This window comes from Cannabis sativa, chromosome 2 (assembly GCF_029168945.1).
Source record: "Cannabis sativa cultivar Pink pepper isolate KNU-18-1 chromosome 2, ASM2916894v1, whole genome shotgun sequence".
In the NCBI taxonomy this organism is placed as follows: domain Eukaryota; kingdom Viridiplantae; phylum Streptophyta; class Magnoliopsida; order Rosales; family Cannabaceae; genus Cannabis; species Cannabis sativa.
In genome coordinates, this window is record NC_083602.1 from 19,089,416 (window position 1) to 19,111,626 (window position 22,211).

At 36.5% G+C, this 22,211-nt stretch overlaps 1 protein-coding gene and 1 pseudogene across 1 annotated transcript; one reads left to right on the forward strand and one right to left on the reverse strand.

Annotated features, from left to right (window-relative positions):
- Positions 1-6,052: 6,052 nt before the first annotated feature.
- Positions 6,053-10,018, forward strand: LOC115720841 (G-type lectin S-receptor-like serine/threonine-protein kinase At4g27290). Its single transcript, XM_061109219.1, has 7 exons — positions 6,053-7,520; positions 7,610-7,759; positions 8,018-8,145; positions 8,231-8,507; positions 8,559-8,796; positions 8,876-9,026; positions 9,110-10,018. The coding sequence occupies exons 1-7, from the start codon at positions 6,170-6,172 to the stop codon at positions 9,413-9,415; spliced, it is 2,601 nt and encodes an 866-aa protein (XP_060965202.1). The 5' UTR covers positions 6,053-6,169; the 3' UTR covers positions 9,416-10,018.
- Positions 10,019-13,641: 3,623 nt separating this feature from the next.
- LOC133033929 (G-type lectin S-receptor-like serine/threonine-protein kinase At4g27290) lies at positions 13,642-15,674 on the reverse strand (annotated as a pseudogene).
- Between the last annotated feature and the right edge of the window lie 6,537 nt (positions 15,675-22,211).

The following is a 22,211-nucleotide window of genomic DNA, read 5'->3' on the forward strand; positions in this document are numbered from 1 at the left end:
ATGGCAATAAGCTTGACGATAGCTGTATACTGCTGATTAGTGTGATGTGATCTGAAATTGTAAAATAACTGTGTGCTTGATTCTGCTAACTCTTTGGATTAGTTTGGATGCTCAGAAACCTGTGTTTATCTGCAAATACTCAATCTGTGAAAATTGTTATAATTATTTTATTATGGTTTGTGGTAAGATTGACAGGATAGCTTAGAACTTGCATGTTTATTCTTTTGAGACAAAATCCTTGATAGTGTTCAATTGGAATATGACTTAGGCATTTGTTGGATAGTTTGAGCTTTTCAAGCCTACCGTAATAATGTATCCCTAGTTAACCTTTTGAGCCTAATCCTGTTATGTTTTTCACCCATTGATTTGAAAAATTGCAACCACACTATTAATTTTTCTTCACCATGTTATCAATGATATCATAAGCTACATAATTAGTTTGGGGGAGGAGAAATATTTAGTGTGAGGAAATAGTGAGAGGGAGAAAAACTTGCAAGATTGAGAAGAGAAAAAAAATTGTGTAATTCAATGTCACTGAAAAAAAAAATGAAATATGATGAAAAAAAAAACACAATAAAAAGTAAAAATATGTGTGAAAAGAAAAAAAAATAATCAGTGATGTTGGAAAAATAATAGAGATGTCTTCTATCAATCTTGGTAAATTTAGGAACATTATGGGGTTTTAGAAAAGAAAAGTAAGAAGCTTGTGGGTTCTGTTTGTGTGCTTATGATATCTTGAGCCAAAAATTGTCTTTTGCCTATCCCTGAATATCTGAGCCATATTACCTAAGCCTTGAAAAGACCTAATGATTCCAAAGAATACTGTCAACATTACTGGAGAAAGATAAGCATGCAAGCTTATGAGTTATCGGGCTGTGGAACTGTTGGAAAGGGTAAAACTTTTATAACAATGTTTCACATTTGAATAAATTTTTGCAGTTGTACATAGTGTTATTAATTGAGCATCTGAGTTAATTGTTAGAGTTAGTAGGATCGAAATTCTAGTTTATACAAGGAAGAAAACAGAGCATGAGTCAGCAGCGTAGTGATTATCTGATAGCGTAGTTAGTTTTTTTTTTACCTTACTCGGGGGCGAGTAAGAATCTAGTTTGGGGGATTTTGTTAGGTTATATTTAGCCTATGTTTCGGGTCTTTAAAGTTAGCATTTTCTCATCTATTGGTGTCTTTTGGAGCAGTTTTACGCTTGATTTTCATTAATTTAGGTTCCATGGGTGTTAAAGTTCAAATTCAGTCAAATGGCGAAAAATTGGGACAAACTGGAAAAAAATTGGAAAATTCGGCTCCAGACGCGTCAGTAGTCGCGACCTCCAGAGAGCCAGGTCGCGACTCTGGTCGCGACTTCGAGATTTGTCAGAACCTCTGATTTTCGAGGTTTGCCTGTAGTCGCGACCAACTGAAATGCTAGTCGCGACTAGGTACAGAAATCGCAGATTTGACCTAATTTTGATTTTTTCTCAAATTGGAGGCACACCTCTCATCCCTATATAAGGAATGCGACACTGAAGGTCAGAGTAAGCAGAAATAGACTTAAATAGTGGATGCAAGTGGAGAGGAAGCTATCTTGAAGACCCGGAGCGATATCACCTTCTAGTCTCTTTCTTTTACCCTTAATTTCTTCTTTTATGTTTAGTTTTGTTTCTGAATTAATCATGGATGTTTTTAGAGTTATGTTGAACTAAATTTCCCAATAAGGGAGGATGATGAATGTTGTTTAAGTTTATGCCTAGTTAATAAATAATTGCCATTCCTTCATCTTATGTGTGAATACTATCTATATTTGTGTTTAATTCCATGTGCAAGCTTGATCACCTTTTACATGTTTAATGATCTCAATTCAAAATCTGAAAAGTGAGAATTGAGAATGCTAAAATTGGATAGTCTAGGTTTTGATGTGAAACGAAAGTATTTACATAGCCTCAGTGACCAATAGATTATTGCTTAATGCTGATTTTGTGTTGATTTAATTAAGAAGTTAATTAGAGAACATATTATTTAGAACCTAAAAGATCTGAAAAAGAGTTAGGTTAATTTATAATCTGTCTTTCACATTGAGATAAGGATAGCAATTAGGTATTAACATTGGTAACTTATCAACAGGATTCACCTCCCTAATCTCTCATCTTGATTAATCCTCGTTTATTTTCTCTTTAATTTTCTGAGTTATTTACTTTTAAATTGCAAAATTATTATTTTACCAAATAGAATCATAAGTATAGTTTAGTAGTACTTAATCCAATTCCCTGTGGTTCGACCTCACTTGCGTGAGATACTACTTGATTGTGTATATTTGCGTAATAAACATAAAATTCGTAACAGCCATTTCTACTGGTTGGCCCGGCACAAAGTTTATGAGCAAGTTGAAAATGACCCAAGGAAAGGTGAAGGAGTGGAGCTCATCCACTTTCGGACAAAACAAGGCAAAAAAGAGAGCTTTGGAAGGCAGGCTGGAGGCATTAGATAGGCTAGAAGGAACCAATTCCTGGGCTCAAAGCATGTCCGAGGAGAGAAGAAAATTAAAAGAGGAATGGCAGCGGCTGAATTTTGAAGAAGAAAGAAGTAATTGGCTTAAATCGAAGTGTAAATGGGCTAAGGAAGGGGATGCTAATTTAAGATTCTTCCACAATCTACTAAATGCGAGGAAGGCCAGGAACGCCATTTCAAGAATTGAAAGAGATGATGGGTCTATTATTGATAAGGAGGACAAACTTGTGGAGGAGCTAATTGGTTTTTTTTCGAAACTTTATACCTCTGAGGCAAGAAGGGGGTAAAGGACTGAGGGCATTGAATGGCAACGTATAGCGTCCTCCTTAGCTTGCCAACTTGAATGTTCTTTTGAAGAAGAAGAGGTCAAAAGAACAGTCTTCAGCTGTGAAGGAAGTAAAGTGTCGAGGCCAGACGGTTTTAGGATGGCGGTTTTCCAAAACAACTGGGACACGATCAAGGATGATCTGATGGAAGTGTTTCGGGCCTTTGAGAAAGAGGGAAGAATTGAAGGTAGCATCAATGAAACCTTTATCTGTCTGATCCCCAAAAGACTTAACAGCTGCAAGGTCAAAGATTTCAGACCAATCAGCCTCATCACAAGTGTGTACAAAATTGTGGCCAAGACACTTGCGACTAGACTACGAGGTGTTTTAGGAGAGACTACCTCTGAAACTCAATCGGCTTTTGTCGAAGGACGACAAATCCTAGACTCGGTCCTCATAGCAAACGAGACAGTAGATGAGTATAGGAGTTGTGGCAAGAAGGGATTCGTGTTTAAGATCGACTTGGAGAAAGCATATGATTGTGTTGATTGGGATTTTCTGGATTTGGTGCTGAAGGAGAAAGGTTTCGGGGAGCTATGGAGGAAGTGGATTAGAGGATGTGTTTCATCTACATTATTCTCCTTGCTCATTAATGGCAGAGCGAGAGGCAAGTTCAGAGGTTTTAGAGGTCTTCGACAGGGAGATCCTCTATCGCCGTTTCTATTTACATTGGTAGTTGATGTGCTTGGAAGGATGGTGGATAGGGCAGTAGAATTAGGCTCATTCTCGGGGTTCTAAGTAGGCAAAAACAACGTCCAGATCAGTCATTTACAATTTGCGGACGACACCCTTTTCTTTGTTAAGGATGAGGCCTCACTACGAAAACTGGTTGAGATTGTTGAAACTTTTTGTGGCGTTTATAGTTTGAAAGTAAACTTGAACAAGAGTCAACTGTTGGGAATATGCCTAGAAGAGGAAGTGGTGGCCCAAAACGCAGAAGTAATTGGTTGTAAGGTAGGACCATGGCCTATGACATACTTGGGAATGCCACTTGGTGGCTCCCCGAGGAAAGAGATTTTCTGGGAGCCTGTCTTGGATAAATGTGCGAAAAGATTAGATGGATGGAAATGCTCCTTCTTGTCTAGGGGAGGGAGGCTTACTCTTATCCAGTCGGTCCTATCTTCCCTCCCTATCTACTACCTCTCTCTCTTCAAAGCTCCAAAAATAGTCATCAAGGCAATAGAAAAAATGATGAGAGATTTCTTTTGGGAAGGTGGAGACTTAGCAGGGGGTGACCATTTAGTGGCTTGGGATGAGGTATGCAAACCAAGAAGTGAGGATGGTTTAGCAATTGGAAGGATAGAGTTGAGGAACAAAGGGTTGCTGATGAAATGGTTATGAAGATTTCCTTTAGAGCCAAACTCCCTGTGGCACAAAGTAATCAAAAGTCGCTATGGCATAGCAGATAATTTCTGGGATACAAAAGGGGGGGCTCGATTATCTCCAAGAGGGCCGTGGAAGGATATTTTAGATCATTACGACGAATATGGCCAATTGGTGAAGTTCAAAGTATGATACGGAGCAAGTATACGGTTCTGCGAGGACGTATGTATTGGGGGATCCTCTCTAAAGGAGCAATTCCCAGACGTTGCAGTGATCTCTAAGGCTAAGAATGTAAGTATACAGGAGATGATTGCCGATGAGGGCGAGGTGGGAAACTATGTGGCAAGCTGGGACTTTAAATTCAGAAGAAACTTTATGGATAGGGAAATCTCGAACCTGACACAACTATTATAGAAGTTGGAACATGTTAGAGTACTCAACATCCTTGATGATAGCCGTTTGTGGATTTCGGATCCCAGTGGGATCTTCTCCTCTAAATCAACATTCTATTGGTTTTCTTCGTCCAAGGAGTTTGGTGAGGTGTTTTGGACGAAGACTCTATGGAAAAGCAGAGGACCTTCTAAAGTTAAAGTGTTCGGGTGGTTGGTGTCTCTAGATAAGTTGAACGTACATGACAGACTGCAAAAGAAGCGACCATTTATGTGCTTGTCACCGGGGTGGTGTGTTTGTTGTAAGTCAAGTGGGGAAGATGCAACATATTTGTTTTTAAGGTGTCGCCTTGCATGTAATCTCTGGACAAAGTTGTTTAATGAATTTGAACTCAATGGGTTATGCCTTGTGTGGTCTCTCAAATGATAGTGAGCAAGGTGGGGGGTAGTAAAAGAAGCACATGTTTATGGAGAACGACAGTCTTGGCAGTTCTATGGGTGGTTTGGTTAGAACGTAATAACAGAATCTTTGAAGGTCCGGAGAGCTCTTCAGAGGCCCTATGGGATAAAATTAAATTTTGGACTGCTTCTTGGGTGTACAAGACTAAGCTATTTGAAAATGTTTCTTTCTCAGATTTAATGAGAGAATGGAGAGCACTGTTGTAAAGATATAATAAGAGAATATGATCGCTGTAATCATATCTTTGAGACTTTGTTTAAGCCTTAGAATTTAGGGCAATTTGTAACCACGGTTTTCCTCCGCCATAAGCGAGGGTTTATTTATCTCAAGGGTGGGGGCCAATCTTAGTGAGTGGTCCCTCCTCCCTTTTTTCAGAAAAAAAAAAAGAAATTAAAGAGAACTTATCTGAGTGTATTTCGATGTGACTCAGCAATGCAAAGAAGTTAGAAAACAGAGTCATAACAGTAAATGATTTCCATCAAAGACATTAAACTTGACTTTGAAATCTTGATCCTTCGAAGTCTTCTACAATACTCACTTGGTGAGACCCAATTTTTTTTCATTTGTGTATTTATCTTTTAAGATGATGGTTGTATTGGTGATTCAAGATTATTTAATCTTGATATTGTTGTGAGCCTCTAATTATATTAGAGAAGAACCTTGAACCCTATTATTGAACTTTGGTAATAGTGGATGATTAAATCAGACTACGGTTTGCGTGGTTTTTTCCTAGCAATTGGGTTTCCACGTAAAATCTTGGCGACTAACTTTTATGCTTGATTTGAGTATTTTATGTTGCTTGTAGTGCTTTGATATTGCTTATTATGACTTGAAAAAATATTGTGATTAATTGGAATAAATTTTCTCAACAAGTATACAAGTAGTGTTTGAAATTTTGTCAATATTAAACGGTACAATGCTAGAAAACACCACTTAATGCATCTAAACATTTCTACTCTTTTAAAACGGTCAAAGTCGGTGGCTGACCCTGGAGGAGCAATCAGTCATCTTCGAATTGATATTTTTCCTACTAAAGTTTTTTTTTTTTTTTTTTTTTTTTTTTGTACAAAAAAGCCAGAAAACTAATCACCCTTATATCTTTTTAAACTTAATAAACTATTAAACCACAGATTAATGTACATTGTGGTGAACTAGAAAATTAATAGCATATGGAGTTCTTTCCTTTTCTTGTCACCTTATTAGTTGTTTTGAGACTTTTCTCTCTGTCTGCAACTTCTTTTGCTGTGCTTCATAATGATATCATTAGACCTTCAGATGTTCTCAGAGATAATCACAATGACTACACAGACACAGCTAATTTATTGGTATCCAAAGAAGGAAGGTTTGTTCTGAAATTCTTTAGTCCATATGATTTATTAAACCATCGTTATCTGGGAATATGGTATAACCACACTACATATATTCGACCTGTTTGGGTTGCAAACCGATGTAAACCAATGGAAGATTCATCTGGCTTGTTGAGTATAGACAACAAAGGAAATCTTGTGCTTTTTTCAGAAGAAAATAATAGTAAGAGAGAAATTGTTTGGTCTACAAACTCGTCTAAACAAGCCGCGAAACCATTGGTTCAGCTTTTGGATAATGGTAACTTGGTTTTGAGAGACGAGAAAGATGCAAACACAACAAACTATTTATGGGAAAGCTTTGATTATCCAACTGATACATTGTTGCCAGGAATGAAATTAGGATGGGACTTGAAGAGAGGTCTCAATAGGCGTTTATCATCATGGAAGAGCTTTTATAGTGATCCATGTGATGGAGATTTCACTTATGGGATTGAGCTTGATGAGAAACGCCATACATATCCTCAACTAACTGTCCGTAATGGATCTGCAATATTGTATCGTCAAGGGTTGTGGGATGGTATGAGTTCCAGCGATGCTGTGGATGATTCTATTTTCAATTCTGTGTACAACGATGATGAAGTTTACTACACTTACAGCCTCCAAAATAAGTCCATGATGCCACAAATTGTCCTGAATTATGACGGAACTATTGAACCTAGCTGGGACTTTGGGACTTTTTATGGGGCAATCCCAAGAGACAAATGTGACTATTATGGCTTCTGCGGAGCTAATTCACAATGTAATGTTGTAAGTGTAACAGAGGAGCCAATATGCCAATGCTTAGAAGGCTTCAAGCCAAAGAATCAAGACAATTGGAACTCAAGGTCTTGGTCAGAAGGGTGTGAGCCATACAGTCCTCCAAGTTGCCATGATGAAGTTGAAGAGGAGGAAGGATTTGAATTTGATCAATATTCAGGCTTTAGAGCACCGGATACTAATTATAGTTGGGTGACTAAGACTAAGGATGAAAGCGAATGCAGGAGTAAATGCTTGAGCAATTGCTCTTGTATGGCTTATAGCTATCCATTCTCAGAGTCAATTTACTCAAATGAAGATTGTATCCACTGGTTTGGAGATCTGTTTGATATTAGACAACTGTCTTCTAGTCGTTTCGAACCACATACTTATATTCGAATATCAAATTCAAAAATAGGTTCACATCGTGTGTTCTTAGTACATTTTATATGGATCTCCTTTCCGTTGTTCAATATTTGATTAATGTTTGCTTCTTTTGTTTCACAGCTCCAAAAATTCATAATGAAACCAGAGCTGATGGTAGTCGTGGGAAGGTGAAAGTGAAGAGAGTAGTCATAATAATAGCTATAGTAGTCGGATTAGGTGGTGTGTTTATTTTGATTGCCTTTTACATTCGAAGGAGGAGACGCATTTTCAGTAAATACTTTCTTCTCTACCTTTTACTTCATTCTGTCTTTTTCTTTATTCTTTAGATTGCGCTCTTGTAATTAGATTTGTTATAAATAGTCCCACAAAGATAATACCACATATAAGATGTATGCGCTACTTTTTTTATTGTCAAGTTTTGACATAGAATCTCATGCACCTTACAAACTCACTTACATATCCTACAAAAGAAAAACTTCTCATTTTAAACATTAACTACTAAAAACTATTAATGGTTTTTTTTTTCAGAGAGAAAGGAAAGCCAATATGATGATTTTGAGCTTCCATTTTTGGACCTGCATACAATTAGTCTTGCCACTAAAAATTTTGCAGAGGCAAATAAGCTTGGAGAGGGTGGTTTTGGACCTGTATACAAAGTAAGCTTCTCTCACTCAACATGTCATTCTCTTTTTTATTTCTTTCTTAATATGGTAAATAATTATTGTCATTGTCACATAATAGGGTACTATGGAAGGAGGTCAAGAGATTGCTGTGAAAAGGCTATCAATGTGTTCTGGACAAGGAGTCAATGAGTTCAAAAATGAAATAAACCTAATTGCTAAGATTCAACACCGGAATCTTGTAAAGATATTTGGTTATTGCATTCATAGAGAAATGAAACTACTGATTTATGAGTACATGTCCAACAAAAGTCTTGACTATTTCATTTTTGGCAAGTCTCTTTTCAACTCTTTTAATACATGTGATGTTCTATATATATATATATATATATATATATATATATAAGTTGCCAATATTGTTCTAATAAAGCAGGTGGCAACATTTGCAGATGAAAGACAAAGCGTACTATTAGAATGGCCTAAGCGTTACAAAATTGTATCTGGGATTGCCAAAGGGCTTCTCTATCTTCACCATGATTCTAGATTGAGAATTATACATAGGGATCTCAAAGCTAGTAATGTGTTACTTGATGAAGAAATGAATCCCAAAATTTCAGACTTCGGCTTGGCTAGAACTTTTGGTGGAGACCAACTTGAAGGAAACACGAACAAAGTTGTAGGAACTTAGTAAGTGATCTTGAGAAATCTTTTAGTTGCCTTAACATAAACATATTACATACTAATATATAGTGTTGTGCAAATACAGTGGTTACATGGCACCCGAATATGCTTCCAATGGCCTATTCTCAATAAAATCTGATGTGTTTAGTTTTGGCACATTGGTGCTAGAAATAGTAAGTGGAAAGAAAAGTAGAGGTCTTTACGATGAAGATAAAATTCTAAACCTCACTGGATTAGTAAGTGCAAATAGAAAAAACTTTATTAAATTTTACATTGATTCGTAGCTCGTTTTCATTTATACTTTTATAATGTTTATTAGGCGTGGACTTTGATGAAAGAAGGTCATGCATTTAAGCTAATTGAAAAGTGCTTGTTAAGTGATCCATACATCAACATGGAAGAAGCATTGCGTTGCATTCACATTGGTCTCTTATGTGTGCAACAAAATCCTAATGATAGGCCTAATATGTCTTCTATCATTCTAATGTTGAGTGGTGAGAAAATGTTGCCTCAGCCCAAACCACCAGCCTATTTTACTAACACAGATATGTGGGAAGAAGCTCATTCCTCCGTTCTTAAGCCCCCATCGTGCAATACAAGCATAACTGCTGTCGATGGGCGATGACAATTCACACAACAGATCGGTGGAATTTCCCACATGAATATTGAGAATTTACACCATGACAATTTCATTTTGTTTGGTTTAAAATTGCATTGATGATTTTATAATTATTAATATACATGTCAGAAATTTATAATTATTAGTATACATGTTGGAAATTTATAATTATTAGTATACAGTAAGAGTTGGAATCCAGAATATGGTGGCTCTTTTTCTTGTAAGTCCGCTTTCCTTTGCTTCACTTCAAATAATAGCTCAAGGAACCCAGAGTGGGCTAAAACCCCGTGGAAATGTTGCATACCAGCAAAATTTGAAGTTTTTGGATGGTTAGTATTCTTGCAAAAAAGAAGACCATATATGGCAATCTTTCTGGGCTGGTGTGTTTGTTGCAAGTCTAGTTATGAATAGATTGAGCATTTATTCCTAGAATGCATATATATGCGAAAAATATGGTCGTTATTGTTCAAAGAATTTTGCTTGGATTGGGTCTTACCTAGCTTGGTTTCTGCTGTCCTAATAAGCAAACTGATGGGAAACAAAAGGAAAGTTAAATTGTGGAGGACTACTATTATGGCACTATTATGGGCGATGTGGACAGAGAGAAATAGCAGAATTTTTGGTGGACTGGAAACGTCTGCGGAGAACGTTTCGGAAAGAATCAAATTCTGATCCTAGATTTTTGTGACTGCTGTCACAAATTTTTACGCTGATTTTTCGTTTTTATTTTTGCTTCTGTTTGTTTACCATGGTTTTCCTTCACCTTAAGTGAGGCTTTCATAAGAGTGTTAGGCACTACAACGACACCAAAAACTTGTTGTGAAAATTATTATACGCAGGTATACGCAGTCATACAAGTAATAAAGTGATAAGTAAGATCGTCTCATGAGGATTGCAAACAGAATATGATGTAAACTTAAAGTAAAAGGGAAAAATATGAGAATGGTTGAGTAATGATTCAAATTTAAAATGACTGTAATTAAACCTGCCTAAAATAACGCTGATGTTGCTAGAAAATTGCTTGCAAGAAATGTAATATATTAAAAAGTAGCTTGAATAACTAATCCCCCCTAGTCAGGATATTCCCAGTTACTACAACATTACTTCAGCATTTTCGCACAAAGATAACAGAATTTTCTTGTGTTTATGAGAATTTTTCAAAACTCACAAATTAAGTTCTATCATTTAGATCAATATATTCCTATATCAAACCAGATTGCAAAACCTAAATCTAAGAATTCACTTGTTTCATTCAAGTTGAACTACTAAATCTAAGCTTTCCAAAACCAGATCTAGCTTAGTAAATTGTTACTCATGGCAAAAAAAATAACAATTAATAACAGCAAGCTTACTTGAATGAACAATGGCAAAGATGCTAAAATATGCTTAAAATTAATCATACCAAACATAGGAGTTCATAGCCATTCAAGCCTCAAAAAGTTTAGCTCATATTCAAATCAGAAAATAAAATTCAAATTAAGAGTTGTTCATCCATGGTTGCTGCCTTTTTTTTTTTTTTACAATTTAAAAATAAAACTTCAAGTATTTAAAGGAAGGAAGAAAATAGAAGAAAGAGAATAGAAATTCAAACAAATGGAGCTTGTGTCATCCTCTTTATCTTTTTCAGGTAATTTCCTCTTTTAGGCTCTCTCTTTTTGGTACTTTCTTTTCTGCAATTACTTTTCTCCAAAAATGGTAGCTGAGCTCATGTGTAGAAGAATGGTGATTGTGCTTGGTTTTTGTTAGGTAAATAGGGAACAATACAATACCCTAAAAATAGAAGCCCAATTCATTTCCAATCTTGGCCCACTAGGTTTTGTCTCCTCCCTCCACAACAGTCAACTATCGTAACTTTGAGTGGCTGATACGTGTGTGCTGATGTAGACGAATGAAATTTGTTCTGCAACTTTTTTCCACGTCATTGCCCAGAATGTTGAATTCGTTGTTTTAACAATTTGGCCCAGTTTCAGCTTTTATGCCCACTTTGTCCTTGCATCCTTTTCTTTTCCCTAACAATTTAATTTTCCTTTCTCAACAGCAAACAAGTAACATTTAACTAAATAAACACAACTAAAATAACAATTTTTACAAGACTTAAAAGCTAGCTTACTAAATAGAAAATAAAGATAAAAACTAGATGAAGTTAAGCAACAAACACACTTTCATTACTCTTATCATGATAGTTTCAGTTTAAAAGCACTAAAAATAACTCTATACCATAGGGTTATCAACATGCATTTTTCAACATATATATTTGTGGGAGATTTTAGTAACTTGGGTTCTGCTACTACTGTCAGTCTCATCTGATGACCTGTTAGATGTTGCAAGTCTGTACAGTCAGCCCCCAAGTTAATTATTTCAGTTTATTAGTAACTTGGGTACCCCTCTTATTGAGTTGCATATATAAGGCTTTGAGTACTTCTTTAGCTGACGATCTAAAGAGGAATTTAGATGATTATTACATTTGTAATGAGTGATGAGGATTGTTAAAGAAAATGTGTGTGTGTTTGATCACATCTCTCTCAAGTGAGTTGATTTGTAAGGTGCAAGACACACTTGTTAATGAGATTAAACTTTGTATTCTCCTATGTATTTCTTTATTGTTGAAGATTGAATAAAGCTTGGCCAAAGGGCAGTTCCTCCCGTGGATTAGTCACCACAAAAAGGGTGATGAACCTTGTTAAACTTTGTCTCTATTTCATTTAGTTGATTCCACATTTATTTCTAGTTTATGTCATTGTTTGATTCAGCCATTCACAGTTAGATCGAGATTTCAAGAATCAAGTTTTAGAGTTTCAAGAACTCATCAAGAATGGCTATAACCAGATAAAAGTAAACAAGTTTACAGGTCTGAATGTGGGCTATGGAGGATTAAGATGAAGACACTCCTTGTGCATCAAGGATTTGCGGATGCGATCATGGTGACTAGTTCTAAGGAAGATGTGAAGAAGGTTTTTCAAGAGATCGAGGTGAAAGCACATAGTGCTATTGTTTTGAGTTTAGGAGATGAAGTCCTTAGAGAAGTTGCTGATAAAGAATCTGCCCTGAAATTGTAGAACAAGAGTGGATCGATTTCCATGAAAAAATCACTTTGACTAGGAATAACAAGGTTCGAGCCTAGTGTGATTCCCTAATCCTTGGGGAACAACACATCATCATCATCTCTTTATTGATCACCAACAAATGGATTGCAAAGAAATTACAAAGAAAGTTCTCTTAGGAACACAATCGAGTTACAAGACTTTAGGAGGAAAGCTTTTCTCAAGTGCTTAACTCTCTCTGTATTACAATAATGAACTGACTCACTTAAAGAATAAAATAGAACCTTATATAGTAAACCGGCCAATGACAACATTAATGGTCTTGACATTCTGCAATACCGAGCCAATGACAATTATCCATGTGGCAAACTGAATAAGACACTAGTTACTTGTAACCAATTAGCACAATATATGAATGCGTAACAAACCAGAACAAACTGAATAAGACCATATAGTTACTTGTAACCAATTACCACAACATATTAATGTGTAACAAACCAGAAGAGAAAGCTCTTACCTCCTAAACCAAATTTAATATCATCATCATCATCACATAAAATCACCAAGGCAGTGTTGTTTGCTTTGCCATTTATTTTTTATTTTATTTGTTCGGAGCATGTGGTAGACATTCACACATAATTGGTCAAAAAGATAAGCTTCCTTAATTTCTCTTTGTAGAGAAATTCATAGGCCAAATCTGCATTCCAGCCAGTCCTTGTAACATTAATCCAGAAGTTATTTCATCTCTAAAGAAAGTGCAGAACCAAATACATCAATGGTAAATTGATTAAAATATGTCATGATCATCTACACTTGATTGGTAGCTTTATGCATCAATTCGAAGATTTCTTGTGGAATTTTATGTGTACATAAAATGCCTTAACCTGGATTGTAATACACATTACTTATAAACTATTGCAACACTTCAAAGCAATATTAGTTAAATATTGACAAAAACAAAATTCTAGTAATGGCTTATTATAATCAAGAAAAGGTTCAACATTCACTTTTCTCCTCATAATTAGCACATTGTAGGAGAACCATTACTAAATTTTGACATAGATTCAAATACTACATATATACTAATAATTCCAATCATCATTGCAATTTCAAACCAAACAAAAAGAAATTGTCATGCTATAAATTCTCAAAATTCATGTGGGAAACTCCACCGATCTGTTGTGTGAATTCTCATCGCCCTTCGACAACAGTTATGCTTGTATTACAAGATGGGGGCTTAAGAGCGGAGGAATGAGCTCCTTCCCACAAATCTGTGTTAGTAAAATAGACTGGTGGTTTGGGTTGAGGTAACATTTTCTCGCCACTCAACATTAGAACAACGGAAGACATATTAGGCCTATCATTAGGATTTTGTTGCACACACAAGAGACCAATGTGGATGCAACACATTGCTTCTTCCATGTTGATGTATGAATCACTTAACAAGCAATTTTCAATAAGCTTAAATGCATTGCCTTATTTCATCAAAGTCCCGCCTAATAAACATTATAAAAATATAAATGAAAACGAGCTAAGAGCCAATGTAAAATTTAATAAAGTTTTTTCTATTTACACTTACTAATCCAGTGAGGTTTAGAATGTTATCTTCATCATAAAGGCCTCTACTTTTCTTTCCACTTACTATTTCTAGCACCAATGTGCCAAAACTAAACACATAAGATTTTATTGAGAAGAGGCCATTGGAAGCATATTCTGGTGCCATATAACCACTGCATTTGCATAGCACAGTGTATTAGTATGTAATATGTTTATGTTAAAGAAACTAAAAGATTTTTCAAGATGACTTACTAAGGTGGCGTTAATACTTTTTTAATCAGTTTTCTGTTTTTAAAAGTAGAAAAGCGAAAATATTTTTCAAAAACATGTTCTATAAAATTGTTTTTACTTTTCAATTTTATAATTAGAAATTAAAATTTTAAAAACAAAAAAAAATCACTTTCATTATTTTTTTAAACAGTTTTTTTTTTCGTAATTAATCTTTTGGATTAGAACCCGAGACTCGGACCAAATCTCCTCCCCACGGCCTTGGCGCTAAAGCCGACTTCGATCCGAACCCGAATCGACCTCGGACTGGGCAGAGCTTAAATAAAATCAAAAAATAAAAATGAAAATGAACTTTACAGAACACACTTTTGTTTTCTGTTTTTAAAATTGAAAAACAAAAGTTGTTACTGAACACATTTTTGTTTTTCAAAAATAAATTTTTTAAAAACAAAAATTTTACTTTCATTTTGTGATTAAAAAATTGAAAAATAAAAGTGTTACCAAACGGCACCTAAGTTCCTACAACTTTGTTTGTGTTTCCTTCAATTTGGTCTCCACCAAAAGTTCTTGCCAAGCCGAAGTCTGAAATTTTGTGATTCATTTCTTCATCAAGTAACACATTACTAGCTTTGAGATCTCGATGTATAATTCTCAATCTTGAATCATGATGAAGATAGAGAAGCCCCTTAGCAATCCCACATACAATTTTGTAACGCTTAGGCCATTCTAATAGTATGCTTTGCCTTTCATCTGCAAATGTTGGCACTTACGTTTATTAGAACAATGTTGGCAACAACTTATATATTTATAGAACATCACATGTATTAAAAGAGGTGAAAAGAGTCTTGCCAAAAATGAAATAGTCGAGACTTTTGTTGGACATGTACTCATAAATCAGTAGTTCATTTCTCTATGAATGCAATAACCAAATATCTTCACAAGATTCCGGTGTTGAATCTTAGCAATTAGCTTTATTTCATTTTTGAACTCATTGACTCCTTGTCCAGAACACATTCATAGCCTTTTCACAGCAATCTCTTGACCTCCTTCCATAGTACCCTATTATGTGACAATGACAATAATTATTTACCATATTACGAAAGAAAAAAAAAAAAAGAGAATGATATGTTGAGTGAGAGAAGCTTACTTTGTATACAGGTCCAAAACCACCCTCTCCAAGCTTATTAGCCTTTGAAAAATTATTAGTGGCAAGACTAATTGTATGTAGGTCAAAAAATGGAAGCTCCAAGTCATCATCTTGGCTTTCGTTTCTCTCTGAAAAATTACTAGTGGTTGTAAGGATTAAAGCCCCAAAACAAATGCACACAAACATGTCAAGTTGAGTAATAATCTCAAATTACACTGAAATCTAATTACAAGAGCGCACTCCAAAAAAGTTAAAAAAAGACATAATGAAGTAAAAGGTAGAGAAGAGAATGTTACCAAAAATGCTTCTCCTCCTCCGAATGTAAAAGCCAATCAAAATGAACCCACCACTTAATCTGGTGATGATAGATATAATTATGACTGCTCTCTCCACTTTCACCTTACGAGGACTACCATCAGCTCTTGTTTCATTATGAATTTTTGGAACTGAGAAACAAAAGAAGCAAACATTAGTCAAATATTGAACAAGGAAAAGGAGATCCATATAAAATGTACTAACAACACATGTGATGTGAACCTATTTCTGAATTTGGTATTCGAATATAAGTATGTTGTCCCCTAGAAAGAAGTTGTTGAATATCAAACAGATCTCCGAACCAGAGGGCGCACAATGCATTTGTATAGCTATAGGTATAAGCCATACAAGAGCAACGGTGGTCAAAGCATTTACTCTCGCATTCGCTTTCATTATTAGTCTTATTCATCCAACTAGATTTAGTATTGGGCACTCTCAAGCGTAAATAATAATCAAATCCTTCTTTCTCTTCATCATGGCGGCTTGGAGGGGCTGTTTCTCTCACACCCTTCCGACCAGGACCGTGAGTTCCAATTTTCTTGATTCTTTGGCTTAAAGCCTTTTAAGCATTGGCATATTGGCTCTCTCTCTTTCTGTCACAACAATACATTGTGAATTAGATTAGCGAAGCCATACGAGTCACACTTGTCTCCCTACATTTTCGAGAAGAAAAGCCCAAATGCCCAGTATTCAATACTTGGCGAAGGTCCGGGACAATTCTTGGCATCATGGACTTATTTAGGAGGGGTGTAAGTATAGTAAACTTCATCATCGTTGTACACAAAATTCGTCGAGAAAGAGAACTCCTCGATGGAACTTGAAGTTAAGCCATCCAACAACCGCTTGACGATACTATTAATATTCGAGACCCATTACGGACAGACTAGTTGAGGATACGTATGGTGTTGGCTTCATCAACCTCGATCCCATAAAGTGAAATCACCATAACATGGTCCAGATGATAGATGCCTATTGAGACCCCTCCTCAAGTCCCATCCCAATTTCATTCCTGGCAACAATGTATGAGTAGGATAATCAAAGCTTTCCCACAAGTAATTTGCTATGTAATCTCATCTTCCTCATCTCTCACGGCCAGGGTTACCATTATCAGCCGAAGCACTGAGACGGGCTTGATGGTGCAGAGCTTGTTTGGATGAGTTTGTAGACGAAACTTGTTATTATTCTCTCGAGGAAAAAAGCACAATATTTCCTTTCTCGTTTATAGTCAACCATCTAGAAAAATCCTTGATTGGTTCACATACGTTTGCGGCCCCAGATAGCCTGTTAGTGATAATACTTAGTTAGTTACTTAGTTTCATTTTCTGTTAGTTTGTTATTTGTACAGTTCTTGATTGTAACTAACTTATCCTTTCAGTTGTAACTAGCTAAGTCTATAAATACTTGTACATATTCAATTCAGAAGAGTAATGAGAATATAATTCATTCCTCAGATCTTTTGTTCAACGTAATGGTATCGAGCTTTTCTTTCTCTCGTCGATTTTTCTCTGAAATTCTTTGGAAAGCTAACACGCAACTTCAATGGCAACAATTACACTGTTGCTCTGTGATCTTTTCTCACAAATTATCTTGTCAAACTTGACAATGACAAAACTTTCTTCTCTGGAGGCCTCCGGTTCTTACGACGATAAAAGGTCATGATCTCTCAACCGCTTCATCTCCCCCACGCCACCTGATTCCTGCGAAATTTCTCCTGACGAAGGGCGATGAGCGATCGGGTATACTTCCAGTCTTTTTGCCTACTAATTTTGGATTAAACAAGATCGGTTACTCTATGCTTGCAGCTCTTATCATCAATGTTTGAAACTATTCTAATGCGTATTGTTGGTTGTGAAGCACTTTTTGTTACGATGTTTGGAGCATTCTCGGTCAATACTTCGCATCTCGATTTGCTACAAAAATTGATCGATATCCAAACTCGGCTTCGTAATTTCAAGAAAGGATCTAAGTCGATCAATGACCTATCTTAACTTGGCATTAAGACTTTGGTGGATCGGCTTGGTTACCGTTGGCCAATCTTTGACGGCGAAAGAACACATCTCTGCGATCTTTAATGGTTTACCCCGGACTATGATATCTTAAATCATCTCGGTTAACTCTTAACGTGAAGAATATACGGTTGCGGAGAGATTGAGATCGCTTCTTTTAGCTCGGGAGCATAGGATTGAAAAACGAAGTCAAGATTTGGACTCCGGCTCCTTCGGCTAATCTAGCTCATTATCGTGGTGCGTTCAAGAATCGCACTTACCCCTCCGATCCATCGAATCCCAAGGCACCAATGGTCAAAATCGTGGGAATTTCCCTCGGTCTTCGAGGAGTCACCTCCTTTGGAATCCACCTATGCTGCGGTGTTCGTCGAAGCTCTTGCTCACTAGCTAATTTTGGTCAATCTTCAGCTCCTACTTTAAATAACCCCCGTGGTCCATCTCACAGCTTCAATGAATTCTAAACTAGTGTGTCAACTTTGTGGACGGATTGGTCATATTGCCTCGAAAATGTTATCAACGTTCAACATGGAATTTCACTGCAGTCTTGGTGCTTGGTATTTGGCTCCAGCACGGACAAAGGATCTTCACGGATGCGGGCTATGATAGCTTCTACTTGCCTCCTTGTTAGTGATCAGGTCTTGGTATCCGGATTACGGTGCGACGAATCCTTGCACTTTCCAATGAACAAAAATCGATGCGGGAAAGCGAGGGAATATTATGGGCTACTGAGATCAAATTCATGTTGGTGATGGTCTTGGACTCTGTCGATCAATAATGTTGGTAAGACCTTAACTTTCATACTCCTCTTACTTCACAAACTCTTGTTCTCAATAATCTGTTACATGTGCCTAGTATCACTCGTACCGCTTCTCGGATGTCTCTCGAATTTGCACATGATAACCATGTTTTCTTTGAGTTTCATCCTGATTTACGTCTTGTGAAGGATCGGAGTATCTCACCAAGTTACGATGGAAGGCAAACTTAAGGAATGGTACGTATGCCTTCACATGCGATTCCCGTTGTTCAACCTTGTTTAGATCCTACCTACACCTTAAACGCTTTACTCTTAATAGCAGTACATGCTTTCTCAAATGTAATAAATCCCATTCTCTTGTTTTTCTTTTGCTTTATGGCATAGCGAGATTGGGACATCCATCTCTATTTAGAGTTGTCAAGAATGTATTACGAGGCATGTAATATTCCAAAAGTGAATAAAACAACGTTTGATTTTTTGCCTTTTGCATGTTGTCAAGGTAAAATACATAAAGCTACCTTTTCCCAATTACTGAAACACGGTACCCACTAAGCCTCTCCAATTAATACATTCGATCTTTGGGGTCCATCCCCAATGTTATCATCATGTGGATATAAATACTATATTCATTTCATTGATGCTTTTTCAAGATATACTTGGGTTTTTTTCTTTTAAAATGCAAATGCGATGCTTTAGCCACCTTTCTCAATTTCAAAACCCAAGTTGAAAATGAATTTGATTGTAAAATTAAGGCCACACAATCATTTGGGGAGGAGAGTTTCGGGCATTTGAACAAACTCTCCTCACTCATGGCATCTCTCATGAACTATCATGTCCAACCACCCATGAGACGAAATGGAGTGGGCGAGACGCATGAACATAGGCACCTCATTGAAATCGGTCTCACTCTTCTAGCTCATGCCTCTCTCCCACTTCAGTTTTGGGATGAGGCTGTTAGAGCTTCTGCCTATCTCATTAATAGGTTGCCCTCCCCAGTCATTGGAAACTTGTCTCAATTCCAAGTTCTCTACAACTTAAAACCAGTCCTTACCTCCCTAAGCTTAGAGTCTTTGGTTGTTCATGCTTTACCCAGGAACATTCGACCTTACAATAAGAACGAAGCTCTGAGAATTCGATGCGAAAGATGCACGTTCTTAGGGTATAGCATCGAAGCATAAGGGCTATAAGTGTTTAGCTCAATCGGGTAGAATATACATCTCGAGATGTGCTTTTCAATGAGTATGATTTTCCATATAGCCACCATTCCACCACATCTACTTCCACACCTCTCATTTACATCCGGTACTCGAAGTTCCCATTCCCACTTCTTCATCTTTACCAAATCCACCTGTTTATGAGGATCGTCCTCCGGTGACACTCCGCGCTTCCACCATCGACCCTTGCTCCCCTTCCTACGTCTTCACAATCTTTGTCCTCCACCTCGGCTTAAAGCTCTCGTTACCTACTTACTTACGGCACCCATATCGAAGTGCATCACATCTGCTATTCTTCTTACCCTGCTTGTCACCAACAACCATAATATGGTCAACATATCTAAAGGCGAAAATTGTCTATAAACCCAAAGTATACATGGCATCTAAAGAACACTTTAAGCCTGAAAGAAGCTTTTCAAGATCCAAATTGGTTCTCTCGCCATGTCAAATTTGAAAATGCGGCCTTGAAAAGAATGGAACTTATATTCTTGTTCCTCCTCCTCTGTGCGAGAAGGCCATAGGTTGTAAGTGGGTTCTGAGGAGAAAAAGGAGAATCCGGATGGAAGTCTAAATAAATTCAAAGTTTGGGCTTGTTGCTTAGGGGTTTCTTCAAACCTATGGATTTGAATTTCATGGAGAGCTTTCGGTCCGGTTGTGAAACATACAACGAGTTAGAGTGATTCTTTTTGGAAATTATTTTACCGGGATCTTAGATCTACTCACGAAGTATGTTGATTAACACCACAAATATGAACCTGGCACGATTATGAAATAAACACATATAAAGTATGAGGATCCTTACATTGGGTGCGACGGAATATTATGTCTCCTTTCGTTCGAGATCTCTAACCACTTGTATCCTTTACGTCGCGAGTATTATCAAGATCTGAACCTGGATCTCTTTCTCTCCTTCTTTAGTGTTGAAACTCCCTTCTTGCGCTGAGATATCTTTCTTCACGATCTTCATACATTATGATTGAGGTATCGGCGAAACTTCTTGTGTGTGGGCACTATACTTTCTCACAGCAACTTAAGAGGGTTCGAAATTAAAGAGAGAAAGAAGAGAGTATAGGTAGCGACTAGGAGTTTAGAAGAGAAGGCTCGAGAGTTTTTCTCTGAAGGAAAAGTGTAAATTTCCTCGAAACCTTCGCTTTATCATACATTTATAGCATTCCACTAGGGTTAGGTTTGAATTATTTTGGCATTAAAATAATGAAAATATCGAACGATAAACCATATGAAAGTTAGGTGGCCATGGCTATGTGGATTTGGGCCTCACTTTTTTGCAATTTTGCGGTTTTATCATTTACGCATCTCATTTTTCTCATAAACGCCAATTTTCAAATTCAACCATTTAAATGTCAATTCTAACTATTTAATAAGTATAAATAATTATTAAATAATATTGTCATTTATCATATTTATTAATTGAACCATACAAAGTATCTCTGATGATTAACAAATATGCCACTAAAAACTCTTTCTTTACAATTTACCGCCCTTACTTAGTGAAAATTTCACAAATAGACATAGTCTAATTTGAGAATTATAATTGATTAATCAAAACCAATTATATAGAGTCTTACGAAGTAATATTATCTCGAAGTAGTGGGGGGACCATGGTTCTATGCCTAGCAGAGCTTCCAATAAGCGAGATCAAGAATTTATAACCTAAATTCAACGACTTATTAATTCTTCAGTTGAATCACGCATAGAACTTAGAATTGCACTAGCTCGAGTATATAGAATGCTCTAATATGTTCCACCATATAGACACATCATTAGTTATCCATTGTTATAATCCTAATTTGATCAATGATCCTCCATATGAATGATATTGCTTGTAAAAGGGATTAGATTCATAGTTACACCCTACCAATGTATTTTATCCTTAAAACACTTAACCCACGTATAAATGATATTTCGGCTGAAACATGTGAAATGAGTACTCCACCATTTATTTCGTTTGAGTCAAGCTCGAAGGAGATAATCCTTTACTTTCTTATTCGCGAGATAGAAATGCTATAGATTCCTTGTTTTATGTTAGCGCTCCAACTCAATTTGCACCTCTACTGAAGTGTTCCCAAAAATGTACGTATCACACTTTGACCAAAAAGTAGGCTTAACTAACAAATCAAAAGAACCTGACGAATAACTACTCTTGAGATTGAGCCTAATCATATACTTAGGATTAAGGTCATTTGATGCGGATATTCGACTAGGCGATATTGACTTGAATAGATATTACGGTAAGTTTACAATAAATCTGAAGTCAAAAGTTCAATATCGGTCCCTTCGATGCATACTTTCCATGCACCGACACAGAAACACTTTAGCTTGAATATGCTCTGGAAAGAACATCAGCATTTCTCTAGAGATGCGAGTAAACTCTTGTTGTAGATTATCATATCCGGTAAAACCTTGTGTGCGATAAATCTAGGAATCTTTATTCACATAGTCATGTTTACTTTCTAATGTGTTGACAACACTGTAAAACGGGGATCCAAGTATGTGAAAAGGGTTTCGAATGAATTTATAAA